The sequence below is a fragment of the Leuciscus leuciscus genome (genome assembly GCF_965113295.1).
Source record: "Leuciscus leuciscus genome assembly, chromosome: 5".
Lineage (NCBI taxonomy): Eukaryota > Metazoa > Chordata > Actinopteri > Cypriniformes > Leuciscidae > Leuciscus > Leuciscus leuciscus.
The window spans coordinates 45191367-45215849 of NC_138729.1; the positions used below are offsets into that span (position 1 = coordinate 45191367).

A 24483-nucleotide genomic window follows, 5' to 3' on the forward strand; every position below is an offset into this window, starting at 1 on the left:
CTTCTTTACTTACAAGATTGATAATATTAGAGAGAAAATTATAATGCAACCGCATAGGCAGTGCATTGATGACAGTATCGCATCAGGCAGTGCATTGTAGTCATTGTAGTCTCCTTGAGGAACAATGTAATTCATTCTTTGCTATAGGAGATGAAGAATTTTCTAAACTCGTTAAATCATCTAAATCAACAACACTTATGTTAGACCTTATACCAACTAAGCTATTGAAAGAGATGCTTCCAGAGGTCATAGATCCTCTTCTTAATATCATGAATTCATCTTTGTCATTAGGATATGTACCGGCTATTATTAAACCTCTTACTAAAAAAACGCAACTTGATCTTAAAGAATTAGTCAATTACAGGCCGATCTCGAATCTACCTTCTCTGTCACAATTAATAGAAAAGGCAGTCTCCTCACAACTGTTCCTTTTTAGAAAGAAATGATATATGCGAGGATTTTCAGTCAGTATTCAGACCGTCCCATAGTACTGAGACTGCTCTCAGTTACAAATGATTTGCTCTTATCATCTGATTATGGTTGTATCTCTCTTAGTGGTGCATTTGATACCATCGACCACAACATTCTTTTGAATAGACTCGAAAATGATGTTGGCATTTGTGGAATTGCACTAGCATGGTCGAAATCATACTTATCTGACTGTTATTAGTTTGTAGCAGTAAATGAAGAAATGTCTCATCGATCACAAGTTCACATTTCTTGCATCTGTAAAACCGCATTCTTCCATCTTAAAAATATATCTAAATTACGACATGCTTTCAATGACTGAATGTGGAACAGTGATTCATGCATTCATGATTATTGTAATGCTATTATGGGTGGTGGCCCTGCACCGTCTGCACGCCAAGTCCAGTTGGTTCTGTCAACACTGCACTGGCTCCCTATTAAACACCGTATACATTTACAAATATTGCTGATTACTTACAAAGCACTAAATGGTTTAGCTCCCCAGTACTTGAGCGAGCTCTCAACGCATTAGTCCTTCACGTCTACTGCGATCTCAAAATTCTGGCCAGTTGATCATCAAAATCAACTGCAGGCGGTAGATCCTTCTCCTATTTAGCACAAACTTTGGGACAGTCTTCCTAACATTGTCTGGGAAGCAGACACTCTCAGTTTAAATCTAGACTAAAAATGCATCTCATTTACCTGGCATTCATATAGAACATTATACATTTCTATTATTCAAATCAGTTAAATGATTATTATGCTGCATAGATTAGGTCAGCCGGAACCGGGGACTCTTCCTATAACACCTGATGTACTCGTCACATCATAAGTCTGGCATCTACGCTAATGTTAGTCTTTCTGTTTATTCCAAGGTTTACAGAAGTCAGCCGGATCTGGGACGTATCCGGATCAGATGGTGGACCTGCGCCTGGACTCATCCATGACGCATCCCTGAAGTGCCAGCCTCATCAACCATGTGAAGGCCTCATCGACACGACAGCCATCGGCACTGATCCTCAACAAAGTCGTCTTCATACCGGAGTGATGACTCCGAATTCCAACCCGATGGAACTGGATAATATTCTGAATGTTCTGATCCAATCTTAGCCTGGTTAAAACCAGACCATTCTCAGTAGTAACTGAGTTATGGTCTGGCAAAGCTTCATTAATAACTCATTTCCAAAGGGGCGTCACCAACGGACGTCGCTCAAATGCCTCTGGGCGCAATTGGATAGACCTAAAAATCAGAGCGATCGTCATCTTGTAAAGCCATATGCTGCGTCCCAATTCGCCTAAGTTACACTACGCCATAAAAGTATGTACCCTTTTTGTAAAGAAAAGGTATTTACTTTTGAATGTGTAGCAAAAAAGTAGGCAAGCTTTGGGACATACTACTTCGTCATCTTTATCGGACGGATCTGTCGCGTGCATCCTGTCACGTAAACTGCCCTGTCAATCATCTTGTCACAGTTAAAATCCTCTATTAAATCTAATTTCATTTCCTACCGTTTCGGAGAGAAATGTAGTAGCACGTGGGTCTTTCATGGAGACTGTCCTCATGTGTTTGCAATTTGAATATAATAATGCATTTAAAAGTTGCTGCACTTCACCAACGGACGTCGCTCAAATGCCTCTGGGCGCAATTGGATAGACCTAAAACCAATCAGAGCGATCGTCATCTTGTAAAGCCCGCCTCAACGTTTCTGATTGGTGCCGCGATTTCGACGGATTAGAAATGGGCTTGAATGAGCTCTTTGCCAGACTACTTGCAGAGCAAATCTAAATTTGCCGGAAGTTGTCTGGGTTTTCCCAGGCTAATCCAATCTGACTTCTGACCTGTAATGCTGCCTGGGTCATAATCATACACTGTTCGCTCGTCGGCCAGAGAACTGGTCCCTGACTGAGCCTGGGTTCTCCCAAGGTTTTTTTCTCCATTCTGTCACCTGATTGAGTTTTGGTTCCTTGACATTGTTGCCTTGGCTTTTGGCTTGTTTAGTTGGGGACATTTAATATTCAACAATATTATTTATCTGCCTTACTTAAGGTGGACGATGATGCAACTTTCTTCTAGAAACAAACTTTGTTATATTATTTTCATGTTATCACTGTGAAGCTGCTTTGACACAATCTGTATTGTAAAAAGCGCTATATAAATAAAAGTGACTTGATTTGCTGTCAACAGTTTTTTTTAAATGAGAGATGTAAATGATGAAAGATTAAAAAAAAATTGGTTGAAATATACCCTCAGATTACTAGACATTGTCCTGTGAATATACGCAATAGTTCCTTAAGTAACAACTGAGACATTCTACTCATATCTAAAGCCACTACTTGTATTGACTGACCTTTAACTGAACCAAGAAAAGCAAATACTCAGTAGCACATGAACTTCAATTTCTTTAAAGTTTCACTAACCTAAAAACCTCACAAAGTGTTCTGCCAATCAACAGAAAACATTTACATTTCAAGATTTTATAAAGAAAAAGAGATTTTGTTTGCTCAGATTGTAGAACATCAATAGCCATCCATCCATCTCATCTATAATTCTGCAGCTTCATGGAACAAAATTATAGCATCAGGGACTTAAATATGGTTTATTTATCATGTAAAATCCAATTTCTTACACTTAAAAAAAAAAATCATGTGTGCTATTGCTCAGACATGCATAAGAGATTGAGGCTAATCCATAAATTAAGTTATAAGGATAGGTTTGACTTAAATCACTGATTAACTAAATAATATTGACTTTTCTGTTGAATCTTTTGCAGAAAGAATATAGACAATGTATTTATTTATTTTTCATACAGCAATGCTTAATGTTGAAATTCATCATAGCAACAAAGATATGATCCAATTAGGTAACATCTAACCAGTATAAAGAGAGAGTCAAAGCCCAAGGTCTGGCTAAAACCTAGCAAAAATAAGCCATGAGCCTGTCTAAATGTGCATCATAGTACAAAATACATTTTACAAACAAATAGTACAAATTTAATTAAAACAAAAACAATTCTTGGCTTCCAGGTGGGAAATGAAGGTCACTGCATTTTAACAAACATTATAATGTTTCAACCTCCTCTGGATAAACAAGTTTAACTTGAACATGGTCGCTCAGTGCTTCATTCTCCCGGTACACATACACAGGAGAGCTCTGGGGTTGTGTGTAACCTTCGACCTCTTCCTTACTCTCACCTGCAAGGTCACAAAGAGAGGTCACACAGGGGTCATGTTCCCGCAAGGCTGTTGGATAACGCAGAGAAGATTTCTCAATCCGCACTGAACGTCGCACTGGGGTAAAGAAACGGATTTCGTGTCCGTCTACATGTCCTGGTTCTGCTCCCTGCTGACTCATTTTCCCCCTTAAATTGCACAAGAAAATACAAAGTTATTAGACATAACTTAATTTCTTGCGGGAAAAAGAACAGACAATCATCCTGGCCTACTTTTCGGAGCTGGACTTTTGGGAAATATGTTCATTTCCTGTATTCAATATTTGTACTAGTAGGGCTGGGTTGAAAATATACATTTCTCAAATGTAATCGATTCTCATTTTGATGAACCAATATTAATTATTTAGTCCATGCTATTATCATGTTGATGTGGAGTTGTATTTTACAGACAAAAAACACCATATATTAATATCACAGTCTAATCATATTAAAGGGTGCAGTGGATATTAATTAGATAAGATTAATTATGTTACTAACCATGAAAATCTGAACTTAGGTTTTCATCTTATGATAAACTGTTTATTACACTTCCCATTTTTATGTCTGATGGTGACTAACTTTGCATTCCAGATCTAACAATAAAACAGGATAACTTTTACTTCCTTTTATTTAGGATGTAGCCACCAGACAAACTTTCGATATAATCTAACCTTCTAACAAACTTTTGACTCAATGTAACCTTGGTCGATTGGGACTTTGAAAAAGGACTCAATGTCCTGTTTATTTTGACTGTATTGTGAAATGATTGACTGAAATATTAACCCCTTACAATGTTTTTGATATTTTGCTGATGTAGCTAACAAAGGGTAATGAAAGGGGGGGGCTTGCTTTAAACAATTTAACCAATCATATTGATAGCGCATGACATGTTAGTCATGATGATTCTATTTTGATGTGTCTAGCCCTATAAAGCCTACTGTATTCTTATGTTGGGTCGAGATTCTCTGAGTATTGCTCGAGAACTCCCGGCCGTTTGAATAAACCATCTGAGGGACATTTACTGAAGTCTGTCTCGTTTATTATTTATGCTGCGCAGCAAGAAGACTAGTTAGTAAGGGAAAACAAGTTAGACTAGGTGACTTATTGAGTGGGGACGTCGATTTGTAGACGAGACCCAGATATTGAGTGGGGACGTCGATTTGTAGACGAGACCCAGATAGACTAAACGTCGACAGTAGACGTTAAAGGGGGACGTCGATTTGTAGACGAGACCCAGATAGTCAGATATAGGAAAAAATCCATTACAAGGGATACTTGACCATTTTTTCATATTAAACTATGTTATTCCCTTAACTAAGACGAGTTGATACCTCTCTCGTCTCAGTGTGTGCACTCAATCGCTCTGGCGCACAGCAACACTTTGATAGCACAGCTTAGCCTAGTTCATTCATTAGGACCCAAACAGAGATGAAGTTAGAAGCGACCAAACACCTCGACGTTTTCCCTATTTAAATACAGTTACACGAGTAGTTACACGACCAAGTATGGTGACACAAAATAAAACGTGGCGCTTTTCTAAGCGGGTAAAAAGGATAACTATAATGTATGGCGGAATAGCACTTGGGACTCGGGAGCACTTCGACTCGGCGCAGTAAAAAGTCACTTTGGTTCTAATGACAGAAGTGAGAGGGAGAGGATTTTTCAGAAGTGACTTTTTACTGCGCCGAGTCGAAGTGCTCCCGAGTCCCAAGTGCTATTCCGCCATACAACGCCACGTTTTATTTTGTGTCACCATACTTGGTCGTGTAACTACTCGTGTAACTGTATTTAAATAGGGAAAACGTGGAGGTGTTTGGTCGCTTCTAACTTCATCTCTTTTTGGGTCCTAATGAATGAACTAGGCAAAGCTGTGCTATCAAAGTGTCGCCGGGCACCAGAGCGATTGAGTGCACGCACTGAGACGAGAGAGGCATCAACTCGTCTTAGTTAAGGGAATAACATAGTTTAATATGAAAAAACTGTGAAGTATCCCTTTAAGGCTCATGTTTAAATGTTAGTTTAATGTTTTTTTTTAGACAAATATAAGCTGTTATCTTGTAAAAATGTAATTTATTGTAATTTCATGGTTTGTACAATGTTATATTTGATTATTACAATTATTTTAAATGTGGAAAATTGTATTAATAAAGAAAGAGGAGTTGTATTCAAAGTTTTACTGGTACTATAAAGAAGTTAATATATGATTCAAAATATTTCAATTTATTATTATTTTGGTAACACTTAAAGGTATAGCGGAGGATGTTTTACTTCCTGGTGGGTAACTATTGGTCCTCCTAATTGTCAATCATTCTAGTGAATCAATCAAACTTTTCAAAAAGTGGAGAGGGCGGGTCTTATCTAAAATTTGGAAAGATCCTCCGCTATACCTTTAACAATAAGGTTCATTAGCAAACATTAGTTAATGTATTAACTAACACGAACTAACAATGAGCAATACATTTTTTACAGTATTTATTGCTCTTTATTAATGTTAGTTCACAGTGCATTAACTAATGTTAACAAATACAACCTTTGTTTTTTAATAATGTATAAGTAAATGTTGAAATTCATATTAACTAAGATTAATAAATGCTGAAGTAGTATTGTTCATTCTAAATTCATGTTAACTAAAGTAGTTAACTAATGAACCTTATTGTAAAGTGTTACTATTATTTTTTAATACAAAAAAGACACTTACATCAAAGAATTTTACATCTATAACAGTCCTAACATTATGCTACTTATTCCAAAGAATATTTAGGCAACAGTGCACATGAGATCAAGTTTATTCAAATTCAAGTTGGAGTGTGTGAGTGTCGTACCCTGGGGTGGCTGTAATTTTATATTTGACGACAGACGAGTCTCCCCTCATTCCACATATGAGGGCCCCTACAGGTTTTGGGGTACACATGACGTCACCGACTTCCTGTTCATCATGCATCCTAGTCTCTACCGATTCAGGCTCTTTTGGCATCGGAGACATACCTGAATGATTTAAAACATGGTGAGATTTGTTTTATTAACACAAAGGATTCATATTCTGGGCTCATATTCTTACTTCTATATAGTATGCATCAACATCACTAATGGCTTGTTTCCACTGAGCAGTACGGTACGCATTTATTTCCGTTTCCACTGTCAAAAGTTGTGAATGGTACCAAAAAGCCGAACCGTACCGTACCACTTTTTGGGTACCCTTCCGTTGTGGTACCTAGCACAGTGGTACGGTACTAAAGGGTGGAGCTAGACTCACTGCAGAACGTTGATTGGTTGACAGAGAATCGCCACTTGCGGGTGTTACAAGGGGAATGACAACATAAGCAGCGCCATTTTTTAATATACAGTTTAAATATAATACTACTGTTACTGTGTCACGAAATGTACATTTAAGAGTTTTTCAGGCGAGAATGTAGTTGTTTAAAGCTCAAATCTGTGATTTATTTATAAAGATTTATGAAAATTTGATCCAGGTTGTGAGATCCAGGCAATCACCGGGCGCTCGGCGCTCATGTACCCCGCCTGGAACAGCCTTTCCTCGGCTGGTCCTTCTGACGTTTGCCGCTGACTCTGACGTCTCTGTAGTGGTTAAACATGAGATATAATTCGTCTTGTGTAGACCTAACGGGCGATCTTTGGTCTTGTGAATCTATAATTTGTTCCCTGGCCAAACTGAGGGCAAAGTGAAATTTCATAACTTTATATTTAGGCTACTTAACTTTACCGTTGTAACGTTAGACTAGAGCGCTGACTTTGTATGTTTGAATGAATTGTTTGCTTTATTTCTTATTGTATAGCTTCTTGTACTTTTTACTTATAATTTTATAATGGCTATTATTGATAAAACTGTTATAAATTTTTTGTTATAAATAGGCTAACGTTACATGCAGTGAATATAATCAATACGCGTTGCCTGAACCACATTTGTGTGGCTATAATGTTTAAGATTTCTTTAAATGAAAACGTAAAGAGGCAGTGTGGTGTTTTATAACATATTTCGTTTTATTGTTGCCTAAAATGTACATAGAGAGATAACCGGAGTAGCAGAGCGAGCTGAGTGACGCTTTCAAGAACGCGCTGTTCCATTTGCAGGATTACCGGACTCGCGTCCTCGGGAGTCATTCTCCTGAGCTGGACTTGGCAAGTCCGTACTTTGCGTACTTGCTATTGAGAAACGCCTAATGTCGGCGCTTGGCTTTTTGTGACAAATATGCCGAGAAGCAAGAACAAGATCTGCTGTATGTCATCCATTGTTGTTTATGTCGCTTTCTTCTTCGCACGAAAATGACGTCGATCGCTTCTTTCCGGCATAGGCTACACCACGCCTATCAAGTAAGGGTACTGTTGGCAGTGGAAACGCTAGCCGATTCATGGTTTACCGACCCCAACCGTATCGTACCGCTCAGTGGAAACGAGCAATAAAGGTAGCCTACTAAAAACACTGTAAGCAACATTAAAAAAATTTCACATGGTGATTGCAAGTGCCCATTACTTGCAGTTTGTTCCCATTTATTTGTTTTTCTTCTTTTTGAGAGGTGATCTAAATGCTTGAAACAGATGGACAATTTACAGTCCTGTGCTGCAGTTCTATGGATGTTTTGCCCTCCAGGTCTCGGTGCCAGTCATGTGATGGAAAACTATGAATTGTCATGCCGGGTTGAAAGAATTCAATAGAACTTTATTGTATGGTGTGGCATTAATATTTGTCCTCACAGTTATGACTGGAATAGCCAAATCCATTATTTTGAAACGTCATGTCCACATATCTTTGGCCATAGTGAAACAAAAGCAGCCTCCAGCAAAACTACACAAAACACAGTTCACGTTTTGTTCTAAGAAATGTTGACAGAAATGTGACAAAACATGTATAATGTGCTTGAAATTTTAGAATAAACCATATTAATATGGAGGATTCTATAAACTATTTGGACACTTAAACCACATATAAAAATGCATGAATTTTAGATAATAGATAAAGTAGATAAAAATCAAACTGAGTGGTATTTAAAAAGATAGCACTCATTTTAAGTTACTTTCAATGATAAAACATTATATACACTGTTCAAAATGAAAAAATAAATAAAATATATATATACACGTATACTTTGTTTGTGACATGTCCATAGTTAAAGAAGGTTAATAATAGGACCTGTGTGAACTTGAAAGGGAATAATTATTGCATTTTTTAATACTTTTTTTTTGTTGTTGTTGAAAGAAGTCTCTTATGCTCACCAAGGCTGTATTTACTTTTTAAAATATTGTAAAGCAGTAATGTTATTTATTCCTGTGATGTCAAAGCTGAATTTTCAGCATCAACACTCCAGTCTTCAGTGTCACATGATCCTTCAGAAATCATTCTAATATGCTGATTTGGTTCTTAGTTATTATCAGAGCTCAGTTAAAAATAATTGTTTTTCCAGGATTTTTTGATGAATAGATAGTTAAAAATAACAGCATTTATTTGAAATCTTTTGTAACATTATAAATTACTGACACTTTGAATCAATGGAATCCATTCTTGCTGAATAATTTCTTTCTTCTACCCCCACATGGTTGTTTCACGTTTTCCACAAAAATATTGAAGGGTTAGTTCACCAAAAAACAGAAAATTCTGTAATTTCCTCACCCTCATGTCGTTCCAAACCCGTAAGACTTTCGTTCATCTTAATAAAAGTTATTACAAATTTTAATAAAATCTAAGAGCTTTCTGTCCCTCCATTGACAGCTACTCAACTACCACTTTGACACTTCAAAAAGTTCATAAAGAGATTGTAAAACTAATCCATATGAATTGAGCGGTTTAGACACATTTTCTAAAGAGACACGATCACTTTATATGACGAACAGATTTAATTTAGTCACCTATAAACATTCATCAATGCACACATCAGTTGTGGTAAACGAAAGCTCAAGCATGTTCGCTTGACGTGCGAAAACCAATGAGGTTCATTCTCGTGTTACGCAGCACGTATGAGCTTCAGCAAGAACTAGTGAGGTTTGTTCTTGTGCGTCAGGCAGGTTTGGTTGAGCTTCTGTTCATGTTCGCTGATCAATGTTTGTGAATAAAAGCCTAAAATTAAATGTTCATCATATAAAGCGATCGTGTAATAAATAGGGCTGGGTAAAAAATATCGATTTCTCGATTTTAATCGATTCTCATTTTTACGAACCGATATCGATTCTTAAATCCCAAGATTGAATCGATTAGTCATCCTGTTTTCAGTTGATGAATGAATGTAACATTGTAGCGCGCATCCCATCCAATAAATAGCAATAATCTTTGTGCTTTGTTACTATTGATATAAAACAAAGTCTCAGATTTCAAATTACGTCCATTTTCTAACGAAATTCAAAAACATAAATACCGTTTTGGCGCTGTGGCGTGAGATCGCTCTGGCGCAGCTCAGCTCTAGAGAAGCAGTGTGGAGCGCACGTGACACCAGTTACCGCGCAAAATAAACATGAATGAGCGTCTGAAAGTATGTTAAAAGATAGAGTACAACTTATTGAATTCCGTATCATGTGACATGGAATTGCTCGATCAGTGTTTCAACCGTGGAAAGACGTCAGTAAATCAGCTTGTAAACAATGTCATGTAACGTCACATTTACCTCAGAAAAACCATTTCCAGTGACCATAGACTCGTTAGTCAGCTAGAAAAATTAACTCTAGAGAGGAGCATTTTGCTAAATATATGCACCATATTACATATTCATAAAAAATTGTAATGTTCTTAAATTTTGAATGCATGTTTGAATAAATCTGGCAGGTTTTTATGACAGCCACCATTTAAATGTTTATATTTCATATAACTTTATTATTATAAAAATAAATAAAAGTGTAATTTAAGTGTTTGTATACATATCAGTTAATTTTTACCTTCAATATTATAGTAGGCTAATGAAGCCTATAGGCTACAACTGACTCCCACAGTTTACAGCATTAGTTAAGAGATTTGTTTTTCTTGAGAAAATTTGCCATGTATTGTACCTGATATCCAAAATAATCAAAATTGAATCGAAATCGAATCGCAAGCTTGTGAATCGTAATCGAATCGAATTTAGAAATTTGTGTCAATACCCAGCCCTATTAATAAAGGCCTTCTGAAGTAAAGCGATGTGTTTGTGAAAGAAAAATATCCATATTTAAAACTTTATTAACTAAAATAACTAGCTTCCGGCTTGTACTATTGGCACTTCTTGCATTTATTGCCTTCTTAAGATGAATTGTTTCTTGTATACCTCAACTGTATGTCGCTTTGAATAAAAGCATTTGCTAAATGAATAAATGTAAATGATTTCTGAAGTATCATATGACACTGAAGACTGGAGTAATGAATCTGAAAATTCAGCTTTGCCATCACAAGGAATCAATTACAACTTAAAATATATTTTAATATATATTTTAATTTGTAATAATATTTCACGAAACACTGTTTTTTATGAAAGAAAAACAGCCTTGGTGAGCATGAGGCTTCTTTTAAAAACATGAACATATTAGTTATTTCCATAATTATTTATATAATTAATTTATTTTAAACTTTTAACCCATAGTGTACACTAATAATCCACACCTAATCCAAACCCAAGTAATTGCAAAAACATGTATTGTAAGTGACTGTATGGCAGAAATATGGATTACTCATTCTCCCACTTTACCTTGAATCTGACTCTTTTTAAGGATCTCAAAAACCACAGATCGTAGTTCATCCACAGGCTGTTGAGAAAAATCACATTAAGTGAAAACAAGTCTGTTACTCATGCACATGCGTAACTGGAATTAGCTCATTTCAAAATACTAAGAAAATGATGACTGGCTCAAAAACCACAGTTCGTAGTTCATCCAACTGGCTGTTGAGAAAAATCACATGAAGTGAAATCAAGTCTGTTACTCATGCACATGCGTAACTGGAATTAGCTAATTTCAAAATACTAACAAAACAATGACTGGCTCAATGTTAATTTCGGAATTTCTAGGTCTGGTCCGAATACCATTTTTGGAGCTTCGAAGCTTCGGTAGTAATTAACATCGAATATTCGAAGCTTCGGAGAGAGGGGGCTGAACATATTCTTCTCTCTAATAAAGGCAGTATTCTCTATGTGTCTGTCTGTCTGTCCGTTTGCATTTTGATTATTTCAAGAACCGTTCATCCAATCGACTTCACAAGGGAGTGCAGTGTCGCATTTGGTGCAATATAGATAGACACGCGAGACGCGCCAAGTTCAGAATTAATAAACTACAGAACAACGCGAGTGGGAAGCGGCACACCTCACACGGGCAGGGCTTATATGCTCCGAGAACGGACACTGCACTAGTGATATTAAACACATCTTCCCCATGAACAACACAAAGTAAATACACTCGCACGTAACACACACACAGGTCTGTTAACTTAAGCAATACTTTTAATAAGGTAGTCTAATATTTTTCTGACAAACAAATTACTGACACAGGGTAGATTTAAATAAAGAAAAATGAAATTTAAATAAAGAAAAACGAAATTAAGTTAAATTAAAAACGAGATTAATTTAGATTGATAATAACGGGTAAAAAACGTAATACATTTTGTTTCTATTATTCTATTTTCCACAATGTCAAAGCAACGCAGCTTAACCCAAAATACAAGCTCAGGCATGCACTTCTGTCCATACAAACTCCGCTGTTCTGCGCTCTAGCCAGAGAACACTCCCGTTGCAGGAACACTTTAGTAGGCCAAGAGGCAGCAAATATATTTATTAAGTATAACGAGGTTGGGTTCCTTCAACTATCCATCCTATTAAAATTGGCAAGGCTATAGAAGATAATTGTATAAAAAAAAATAAAAAAAATATTCGAATATCAAATTTTCAAATCGAATACCAACCCACCGAACGAATATTCGGGTCCAGCCCTAGTAATTTCCCCCCTAAACGACAACCGAAGATCGTTAACCAATCATTTTTACCATTAACCGACAAGATTATGTTAAACTAGAATTAAATTAAATTAGAATTAATAAAGTGTCTGTGACCCAATAAAGTAACAAAAGTTTTGTTTTAAATGCACAAATAGCAGCATAAACATAAACATTAGGATTCACACATCATCACAACACGCACCTACAGTGCTTCTGTGAACTCAGAAAGTTTTGTTAATTTCAAGTTCAGGCATGAATATGCTGTTGTCAAAGGATGTTGGGAGCGGCTGGGCTATTGTCAGATTGCCCGCACCCGTCCAAAGTACACTAGAGTTACCGCTACCGTCTCTCATTGAAAAATGTAATTCCACGGCGCAATGAATGCAGACTCACGTAAGACTAGCTGTGAGACTTGCGCGCATTTCTGTTTCAGTTCTGCTTTAAATTAATTCGCTTTGGCATTTATATAGTTACCTTTATTTTTCATTCCTGTTTTGTTCTGAATACTGTTCAAATCAAAAGGATTTATTATGAAGTGTGTAAACATTTTGCATTACTTACCCATATTTTACATCAATGCAATAATAAAATACAACTTATTTGCAAATTGTTTATTTTCTCTCAAAAAAACTATTTTATATGTATAGCATATTTTTTTAACCATGCAGCAAGCGTTTTCACAAAAATCTTAAATTATACTTTTTAAACGATTTAACCGACAGAGTTAATCTGTCAAAATTCTTACTGTCAGTTAACGGTTAAACAGTTAATTATGAGCATCCCTACTATGTCTATTTTTCTTTTCAACTCTTCAGAGGCTTCTCAGATTATCAGACTAAAACAAAAAAGCAACAAGCAAAAGAAAATACCATCAATAAAAAATTTTTTTTAAAAAGAGTGTGCATGTTTGAGAGATAAAGAGAGACTGACCTCTCTCACTTCACGGATGGCCTCCTGGAACATGGGCAGGACCTCCAGGTTTCCTTCTCTTTCCATTAGTCTGGCCTGGCAGATCCAGTATTTAGCAAACTTCTGTGCCATTGGCACCCGAGACAGCACATCTCTGACCTTTTCCACCGGGAAACCCTGTCAGATAAACACACAAAGAGCATTGGATCAGTTCTCAATATGCTTGTGAGCACTTAAAGGAAAGCATCATCTAATCAGACTCAAATTCATTAAAAATGTTCCACATAAATAGAGGAGAAGTGCAATGCAACTTGTACTGCATAGCTCAAGAAAAGCCATAAATTCAGAGCAGTGAGACTGTTGGACAAGAATGGTAAACATCATGGTCAATTTATGCCAGTAAATGGCAAACACGTGAGATCTGTTCAAACAAAACAGGACATAGAAACATTATGATAAGGGAAACTGTATGCAGTCAAATGTTGGCATGATAATGGCTTGTCTAAAAGAATTACACTTTAACCCCTATCACACATACAATCTTTACAGGTAAACTAGCTGTAAATTACCAGATCATGTGTGAACAGTCCTTTTCAAAAATACCGGTAAATCGATTCTGGCAATTTACAAACTACTTTACGGGAAGTTCTAGCATTACCAGTAAATCCAGTATTATGCCGTGTGTGAACGCAGAATGAAGATTACCGGTAAGAGTGGTATTTTGGTGCAGATGTGTGAATGGTCCCAGAACGGTAAAAAGCCAGAACGGTGTTGTTTGTGTGAACAGCATATTTGTGTAATTACCTGTAAAGTCATTTAGGTAGTTTTACGGTAATTTACCTGGATTGCTGTGTGAAAGGGCCTTTGGTCTAAAAGGTTTTAATGTTGAAAAGTGAAAGTCCATCTGACAATGGTGAAATTGAAAGTTAAACATGTTCACAGTTTATTAATTACAACTAGATCCAGTCATTCCTCGTCTAAACAGTTATTATTCAGCACTTTTGAGGGTTACAATATGGCAGTGCTTCTCCAAAACTCTGTGGTCACGATAAAAAATAAAAAAGTAAAAAAGTAAAAAGAGTCATTGTGAGGTTTGAATTTTAAGATTAAGAAATCACATTAATAATAACATTTAATTTATTTTTAAAAACTGTTAGTAAAAGTAATCTAAAAATAAAATGATAATTTTCTTTAAAATGTACTATTATTACTTTTAAAGGGAAAAATTATATCATCACTGAATGCTTTTTTATTACCATGACCGCATAATTCTTATTTGAAGGACATCTGTCCAAAGATACTATAAGCTGTATTATGCTGCCAGGCCAGTAAATGGCGATGTCACTTTGCAAAGAAAAACTGTGTGCCTATAGACTGAACATGTAATGTGCATGTCCCTGTTTTCACAAATTCATGTTTTTGTGTTTTACACAGAGACGATAACGATGTCATTTTCAAAAACTTGCACTTTGAATCCCGTTTTCAAACGTTTGCATTTTCAGACTTCCAAAACTTTGTTGTTGTGTAAATGAACGGCCAAAACAGAAAAAACGTTTTCCATTTTTAGTTGAAAACAGTGTTGTGTAAACGGCCCCTGAGGCAAGTTTCACTCTGTGAGAGATTGTTCTCTTCTGGTGTTGTGTAACTTGTAGTGTTCAAGTGAACACTAAGGAAGATATACTGTGTACTAACTTCTGTGTGAGTAACCCTCAGTTTGTTAATGGAAGTAACCCCTTTTTATTGTATTAATCTTTGTAGTGTTCTGTTCAGATCTGCAAACTCACAAAAGGTGAAAAAGGTGACATATTTACAAATTAAAGGTGCAGTGTGTAATTTTTAGCGGCATCTAGTGGTGAGGTTGCAAATTGCAACCAACAGAAGTTATGGTGGCCGACAGGAAAAGATGTCATCGTCTGAGACAGCAGAGTAGCCAGTTAAGCAATGAGGTCTCTTTACAAAGATAAATTAAGAAATTAGGTTGTATTAATTATTCAGTAAAACTATATGTTATTGCGAATATTATTGTTACATTATTGTTACTTGTTTATCATTGTGTCAGTGTTTTATTCGCTGACCTTAGCTAGCTTCTTTGCACGAAGAACAACAGTGACGAAACGCGCTAGTGACGAAACGCGCTTGTCCGTTTAGGGCTACTCTAGAAATATGTCGGTGCAAAATGGCTATTTCAATGTAAGGGGACACGCGGTGCATGTAGATAGAAATGGCTCATTCTAAGGTAATAAAAACATAACGGTTCATTATGTAAGGTCTTTACACACCACTGAAAACAGTTATGTATATGATACTGCATTTCTGTCAACAGATCCTCCTAAATATTACACAATGCACCTTTAAATCCCTGTAGGGGGTCTGGGGGCATTCTCCCCCTAGAAGAATTTGTGTGCGATTTTTTTACATGTATATGAAGCATTCTGTTGAAAGGGTAAAAACAACATTTGTTTCAAGTAAAAAATAAATAAAAAGAGCTTTTTATCTTTTAAAAAGATATCTTTTTTTTTTGTCCGTGTCTTAACCAGGGTAGGCGTCTGGCTATTTATTTGTCTGGCCAAAAGCAAAAATGCAGCTAGGCACAGTCAATTAGTCAGAACATTTTTGATGTGTATCAACTATGTGGAGCGTGATTTTGTACCAGTCTGGCTGGCTGGTTCGCACAGCAATTCAGATTTCCATGGAAAAAAATGCTTTGTTACATCACTCCTTATAATGCGCATCACATTTTTAAAAAAGTAGAAACTCATATTATTATAATAATACCTGCTGTAATAATTTAATGCAGTCATCTAGTGACCGGTCCACAGCAAAGACAATGTTATGAACTTCATCTTCTTTCTCGATAGAAGCCCAGTATGGCTGAGGAATAGCAGAGACCGTCTTCCTCCTCACCAGCCGGACAGGCATGGGAGGACGTTTATATGTGATCCCCCTCGATTCCCGCCACTCCTGGAGCTTACACCTGCACAGACAACACTTCTGTTAGGGTTTGACCCATACACAAAAGAACCCACAAAAACTATACTTATTTTTCTACAGGGATCGTTCACCAAAAAAAGAAAACTCTTATCATTTACTCACCCTCATGTCGTTCCAAACACACACAGAAGCTTTAAACTGCCCCTATATTTTAGTTTTTCAAAAATTCCCTTTCATGCAGAACTTTGCCGATATTTAGGAAACATGCTAAGTTCACATACACGATTCTCAAAAAAAACAATGCTACAGTTAGTTAAACTTATGTAAACTTACAGTCTCTGCTCCTGAGCAGCAGTTGGCTTCTTCCTTCCATCTACCGGGGCTGTTCGGACACCTTGAGTACTGGGACAGAAACTGGATTTAGGGGTCTGAAATTGCACCGCAGGCTTGGCCTGGCTGGATCTCTTGGCGGGCCATTGAAGCTCTTGGGGCGCAGTGCTTGTCTGTGGCAATACACAACTCTTGGTGTTTCGACCGAGGAGTTTGGTCGAAGCAGTGGCACTAGTTGGTTTAGCAGTGGCACCAGTTGGTTTTGCAGTGGCACCAGTTGGTTTAGCAGTGGCACTAGTTGGCTTAACAGTAATATTCTGTTTATTTTTGATGATAGCTGATCCTTCACTATTTGCAGGTTTAGATAAAGTAGAGACACTTGTTCTTGTTACTCTGTTTGTAACAGAGCAATGCGATTTCGTGGCATCAACTTTTGTGATAATGCATGAAATATCCTTTCTCTGGTTCACGTCAAATCTGTTTGTCGCCGAATTCGATTTTCGGCTCATGGGTTTACTGCTCTGAGAACTGCTGTTGTGAATCCCAAACTTGGGTACAGCACTTTGACTTCTGGGTTGCTGTGTTAGTTTAGCCTGGGTTTTAGAAACATTGTTTGTCTGAATTTTTGTCCCAGTTGTGCTCATTGGTCTTTGACTCCTCAAATTGGCAGTTGAGGTTGATTTGATGGTTGTTTCTGCTAATTTCTTAGCCAAAGGCCTTGTTGACTGAAGCTCCGTCTTGGTACAGGATGTTTGATCTGTGCGTCTGTGAGCAGAGATGCCATATCCAGACTTTGAAGGGCCACAGACTGAAACCAGACTTGGTTTTCTTGACTTTTGAGTTGTATTTGAAGCATGGGAAGCTGGCTGTGCTTGATGGGTTTTGTGTTGGCCATTTTGAAGGCTTTGTGCACGAGTCCTATTTGCTACATGGATTGATGCAGCAGTTTCCTCAGCTTTGTGTGGTTTCCTTGGATTTTGAAGAGAAGCAGTGCTATTGCTCTGTGTCTTTAAGACCTGAAAGCCTGCCTGGTAAGTATTACGGGAATTACTGGACGACTGAGCTGGGGCTTTGGCTATTGAATGGAGGCTGAGCCCTTTTTTTGTGGATGTGTTTTTATTAACCTCTGCCAATTTCTTCACTCTCTTCACTTCTTTTACATTTGTGCCATTGATGCCACAATTCTCCTTTGCATCACCTCTCTGAGAGAAATAAAGAGACATTAATTCATCAGTCTACACTTTCAACATCGAAAAGTGCAAAATTTCAAGAAATGTAATTTTAACTTACAAGTTTGTCCTTTTGATTATTATTAGCATGTTTCTTTGTAACAGGTTTGTCCTTGAGATATGGTCTTTGAGTACAAACAACAACAAAAAAAACAAGTTTATTCAGAACATAAACACAACATACTATGGTGGTTATAAATGGTGAAACATTTATTTTTTATTTTTTAAGTAATGAATTACAAATTCAACAATTGTTACAGAAAGAAAGATCCTTTAAGACCACCTACTTTGGATTAGGTGCTTTCAGTCTTCCTTTTCCCACCAGATATTCTGCCAATTTCAGTTTGCGTTGCTCTGTAAATGAAAGGGAAATCCATTTAACATACCTGCCTGCATTTAATCAGTTTTATAAATGTGCTAGTTTTGTGTCTTGCATATATATTGTGTCTTGTATATTATTAATCAAATAATGATATAAATCAAATCAATATTTCATGTCCATTTCATATCAAATATGTTTATTTGATAAGGACAATGTTGTCAGCTGGTCATTATTGAAAAAATACAAAACATTTAGGGTGATGCCAGACACAGATAATATAACTTTTGTCATTTTAGAAGTGAAAGACATTATTTAGTTTCTTCATGAACCATTGGAATAATGTCCTAATAAGGAGGTTATGGCGTAGTTGACATTTGACACCTAACCCTAACTCCAACTACTACTATTTTAAACAGCATTTTGCTAATCCTTTTATAATGATTGTGCTTGCAGCTTATATGAGGAAATATCTGCTTTCCACATGTTATTTGAATGACGTTTATCTGCCTGAATGTTTTAACAAACAAGTAAAGGCAAGCAAGAAGGACTAATGATGGAAATGTTAACCTGATCAAATACAGGAGGTATTATTAAGACTATTTTGTATTTATTAAGCTGTTAAGATGAGGTGACACCACAAGTAATTACATTAAGAGTTCAGATGCAAAAGCCTCTAAATGCCATCTGAAATTTTCTTATAGAATGATCATTTTTATCAAGCTTGTATATTTAAGTTCAGTAATTTCACTTAAATTACAATTAATAGGTAATCTTCATTGCCATTTAAGTGAGATTATTGAATTTAAATATACGAGCTTGATAAAAATGATCATTCTATAAGAACATTTCAGATGGCATTTAGAGGCTTTTGCATCTGAACTCTTCACATGTAACGTTAGTCCCCTTATAAGGCAAAAGCTGTGCCTCTTTCACTCACGCGCACACATACACATAATACACACATCGCTATCGTACTGCAGTGTTTTGAACATCAGCTCATTGGTTTTCACATCAATGTTAGATGGTTTTCCAAATTATATTCTTGACATAACTAACTATAATTTAGCGGTATAAAACTAAACAAATGTGAATCGATAGGAACAATAAATATCCAACGGCGTACATGATGCATAGGACTAGCCTGGTGTTAGCTTATAGGAGAGCGTTTTACCTATCTTAGATAGTTTAGATACGTCTCCCTCCGTCACTGTTTCCATTGCTTTATCCGATCATCCACATTAAAATACCTCATCAAAATAAATTTCGTATTTGTTTTTAACTTTAAAAACGAGTCTATTAGCACACAGACACAGTGTTGCTAACCCAACGTCCACCACATTATCCACCAAACTGTCGCTTGAATTTTACGGGGACACGCCCATCTCATTTCCCATTGGTTCGTTCAAATATTTGGATACCGACGATTGGTTCGTCAGTTTTGATGATTTGATGATTCGTTATGAACATGTCAAATCGGCTGTCAAAACATGTTGCCATATGGCTTCATCTGTTTGAGGCTGTTCTTCTATTACAAAACAATAATATAATAAGTTTACATTTCAAGACATCTACGTAGAGGTGACTAATTGTATTTAGTTATCTATATGACATAAACCATGTGAAATCAGATTTTCACACAAGATGCTTTTTTATTTTGGAGCATTTTGAAATCATCCTGCATCATTCATCAGGGTTTTGCTCGTGTATGTCAAAATATAATTTGCTATGCTAATAGTACAACAGAATTAAAATAGAATTTTTCAGGTTTCTTACAATGTCAAATAATTCCTAATTGTCTCTGATCTCCTTAAGCAGAGCAGATAAGTGACTGGAGAGGAGACATTGGAAGTGCATTGTAAGTTTTCAAATGTCAGTAACCAGTAAGCTAAATTATGAATTTTACTTAAGCAGATATTTTTGTCATGTTATTCTCCAGTGCATCATATTGCATCTGTCACGGTTTATGCTTCCAGCATTTTCAGTGTTTAAACCTACACACACCTGGATTAAGTCTTCAAAAATGCAATACATAAATAAAACATGGTGAAATATATAGACTGTCCCCGAAAGCTGAAAAATGCTGCCTTCTGAGGATACATTCTAAGGCATGAAGGCATCAAGAAACATACAAATCCAATATTAGCTTCACTTCTCACACTTGGTCTCTTGCCATTTCTTCACCTGATTTTTGAAGGCAGCTGTATCTTTAGCTGCCTTTGATATCCCACAATCCTGTGCGACAGTTGAGCAAAAAAACAAAAACAAAGATGGCATCTGAAAGTTGTGGTTGGTGGTCAGATTGTGAGTAAATGCTTTGACCAATGGTGTACATTTTTGATGTCATTTCTAGTGAGAAATTACTATTGTAATTAAATGTTTGCATAGTAATCACCAAAGCGTTCTCTATTTTGTAGTCGATAATTCAACCATTACGCTGCTTCAGAAGTCTGTCCGAAATCAGTTTATTGTATTGTATTGTAAAACTTTGTGGTCCCCTGCCCTTAGGGGCAATTTCTTCTGCATGTGAGTGTTTTTTTTTTTTACACCACATGCAAAACAGACAAATACACAACATTAATAGCACATTAGGAAAAATAAATTTATAAATGACCTCTTCATATTTAAATTAAGAAAATGAATGGCACATGGTAAACAAACATTGAAATCTATTTGTCTTGGCTAAAGGGACCCATACAAAAATCCTGAGGGGAGGGTCTGAAATGCATCATAAAGATGTGTGAGATGTGTCAGATATGGTGTGATGCAATTTCTTTATCACCTGCATATCAAACAAATCTAAAAACCCAGGCAATTTTTACACACAAAACTTTATGGCAGTCATTTACAACCTTTGACAAATGCATTCTTCTGTTTGACCTTCATATATGCCTGATAAAAAAAACAGTCATCAATGTTCTGTTAAAAATTAAATTGGGCTAATTTCCACCGACAATAAAGTCTTTGTTGACTCATCTTACACAGTCTATCAGTATTCTCTGCTAAATAACATTTATTATTATCGATAATAGTGCCTAGATACTTATAACTTTCGACCAATTCAAACGAATGATTATCGATAATCGTACATGGCACTACTGCCTGAAGAATGTTGAACTTTTTTTCTCGTGTCCCGTATTCTTCTACAATCTAGAATGGCAGCACAGCTGAAAGGTTTGTTTGAGCTGCGTTTTTTTTTTAGGAAGTAATGCAATAGGCCTACTCACAACACCGGTCAGTACCCCTGCTGGTGACCTAACGCAGAACATCTGAATTGTTAAACAACACTTTTGCCAAACAGTGGAGGAGTCAGAGGGAAAGCAGGATGATTTACAGAATAAATCACACTTTACAATGGAAATCCAGGAAATGATTCATTTCCCTTTGGTCCTTTTACACATTCTCTCGATATGTTTATAAAATACCACCGATTAAGAATACAAGAGTATGAAACATATTACACTGATTAAATAAATAATTTAATAGCCAAACTCAGATCATCTAAAAGAAGACCTTTCCCAAACCACAAAATAACTTGGAAAAATACAGTATAAAAAGAATCAAGAAGTTGTTACACCATCAGTTTCCATTAAAGAAACAAAAAGAATCTGTGTTAAGTCGCAATGTATTTCATCACTAATTTGAGAAGGACAGGAAATAACTTGATTAACAGTTTGAACAAACAGGGAGTGTTTTCTTTAAAAATAAATAAAATAAAATAAAAAAATAAAAACTGAGCAGCTGTCAACAGCCAAAAATAGAAATACACAGTGCAGTTCTTGCACCCCTTTTTTTTTTATCATAATCAAGATGCTACATAATTAAAGAGGCTTTTGTGTCCATTTGAATAAGCAAGATATCTTTCATGTTCTCATCAGTTTCAAACATTTTTGGTATGAAAGCAAAAGATTTGCACAGAGGCAAAAAAGGCAAAGAAACAGTACATTTTATGAAGTCACTTCCTGAACCTGCCATCTCCTAGTTTTAGGCATCTACAATTTGTAGTCTGTACCATGTCAACCAGCATATAAAACGCACAGCAATTTTAAGAAATCACACACAAAAATAATAATAATAATAATAAAAAAGAAAATCATTTAAAAAATATACAACCTCAACTGAATGCTAATTAAATACAGCAAAGAGTTCAATTCTTTTGGTTAGATTACCTCTGGTCCAATGGGAGCAACAGATACAGTTCGAGAGCTCTAATCACACACAAACGTCTTGTGCAGAAAAGTGACTCCATTTACAGTTGTACTACAACGACAAATGCTTGTTCTCTTTGGAGTAAAAAAAAAAAAAAAAAAGTCAATGCATTATTTTCAAAAGGACAATTTTACACATACACAAACACTGCATCACATTAACAAACCTCCACAGACAACCAGCAGGAATATCAGACATAGAAATGACATGTGGATGCCATGTGTATGAGATGCAGTGTATCTTAGTATTTCACTGTTTGGTGCATTTGACGACAGCATGCTTCACTTTTTTTTGATCACTTGTCGCATGGGTTCACGTAAATCAATAGGGAATTATCGAACATGCAATTAGTATGTGAAGCTCAGCGTCTCCCTGAGTTGTTGCTTACGTGGGCTGCAACGGCCAAATCGGACTCATGCGTTGTCGTATATACAAACATACACTGGCACGTATATCTCTTTCACAAACTCACTTTCATTTTCACTCTCACACACATATAGAATTTGGTACAAATATGACAGAGCTATGGACTAACACCAAATAAAAAGGCATCCACAGTTTCCCTCATTCGCGTTTCTGTGAGCAACCTCAATAGAAAAATGACAAAATAAACATCTTCATGTACATAGAAACGGCTCTATTCGCACAGTCTATAAAACGCCCCAGAGAGTCTGTCTGAAACAGGGGTCCTTTCTCAGTCCAGATACACTTTGGCTTCTCTGTGTCTTCGTCTTGCACAATGTGTTACACAAAGTCTGTCTCAGCAAACTATTGCTCTTCATAGACCCACACACTGATATACTGTAATGGCTAGCGCTAAAATGGGTCTGGGAAAAAGTGCTAAATGTCCAATGGGTGTGTGGGGTATCGGTGAATTGTGTGTGAGTGTGTCAAATGGGACTCTCGTTGTGTGTGCTGTGGTTGGCCTGGCACGTGGGTTGGCTGTTCTGTTCGATGAGGAGCGAGGTCGTCTCATCGGGGGCATCCGTGAGCGTGAGCATGTTTTCCGACGAGGGATGGGGAATGGATGATGTGCTGTTATCCACACGACCGTGTCCGCTGTCTGGAGACTGGGGAGAGCTGTCCAGCCGAGACGCCATCAGACCGTTTTGATACTGAGAGCGTGTGATCTGGAAAACAGGAAGAGACGGAAAGGTATTGTGAGAGGTATTTGGAATTTCTGAATGGATGAAGGAATAAACCATATTAGTGACGCACCGAAATGAATTAAACAAAACCAAAATGAAAGTTTTCATTGAGCTGAAAACAGAAACTGAAAATAAAGTTCAATTAAGCATACATAAACATCTGAATTGTACAATCGGCAGTTTTTAATATCAACCTTTTTATTATTATTATAACTATGTTGAAATATAAACATTTAAACGGTGTCTGTAATAATAACTTGTTTTCATTTCAAACTTAAGACAACAGGTTAAGCAAAAATATAATCAATATATATAGCATAATGCTTTATATATTTAGCCTCCCGAGAGCTATTTTTTCTAGTTGACTACCAAGTTATGGTCATTGAATGGCTTTTAAGTGTAATGTTACGTGACATTGTTTACGCGCTGTTTTGTTGATCTCTTTCTGTGGTTGTAACACTGATTGAGCGATTACATGAGAGATTATACATTTCAGTATGTTCTACTGTATCTTTCACTTGTTTATTTCGTGCTATAACTTGTAATAAAGATGATCGGTTCACATGTCGTTTGTATTTTGCTATAAAAACGACAAAATTTGAAAGCTGAGACTTTGCTTCATATCAAAAGTAACGAAGCTTATTGCGATTTTTGGATGGTAGGTGCCCTACACATAATGTTTAGTGAAGTTTTGCTCACGCATCAACTGAAAACAGCATAGACTAAATGAAGATCGATTAAAATCGGCTTCTAGAACAAGAAAAGAATTTAGGGCGGGGCTTGATTTTGTCCATGGGGAATTGATTGGATGGTTGAATCGTTGTGGTTTTCTATAGGT

The 24483-nt window shown here is 36.4% G+C and overlaps 2 protein-coding genes across 3 annotated transcripts in view; both read right to left on the reverse strand.

Moving 5' to 3' along the window:
• The window catches only part of ckap2l (cytoskeleton associated protein 2-like), a 54377-nt gene extending 34723 nt beyond the window's left edge, over positions 1-19654 (reverse strand). The window contains exons 1-9 of one of the 2 annotated variants that reach the window (XM_082170239.1): positions 19463-19653; positions 18257-18323; positions 18031-18094; positions 16744-17942; positions 16255-16453; positions 13501-13656; positions 11333-11390; positions 6500-6662; positions 3047-3827 (exon numbers count right to left, since the gene is read on the reverse strand). In XM_082170239.1, coding sequence (XP_082026365.1) covers positions 3527-3827; positions 6500-6662; positions 11333-11390; positions 13501-13656; positions 16255-16453; positions 16744-17942; positions 18031-18094; positions 18257-18323; positions 19463-19508 — 2253 coding nt within the window. In that variant the 5' untranslated portion in view covers positions 19509-19653 and the 3' untranslated portion in view covers positions 3047-3526. Of the gene's footprint in view, positions 1-3046; positions 3828-6499; positions 6663-11332; positions 11391-13500; positions 13657-16254; positions 16454-16743; positions 17943-18030; positions 18095-18256; positions 18324-19462 lie in introns of those variants that run through there. The other variant, XM_082170240.1, reaches the window with a different exon arrangement.
• A 2091-nt stretch (positions 19655-21745) lies between these two features.
• The window catches only part of LOC309499152 (metal transporter CNNM4), a 33688-nt gene continuing 30950 nt past the window's right edge, over positions 21746-24483 (reverse strand). The window contains exon 7 of the mRNA XM_082170236.1: positions 21746-23627. Coding sequence (XP_082026362.1) covers positions 23388-23627 — 240 coding nt within the window. The 3' untranslated portion in view covers positions 21746-23387. The remainder of the gene's footprint in view (positions 23628-24483) is intronic.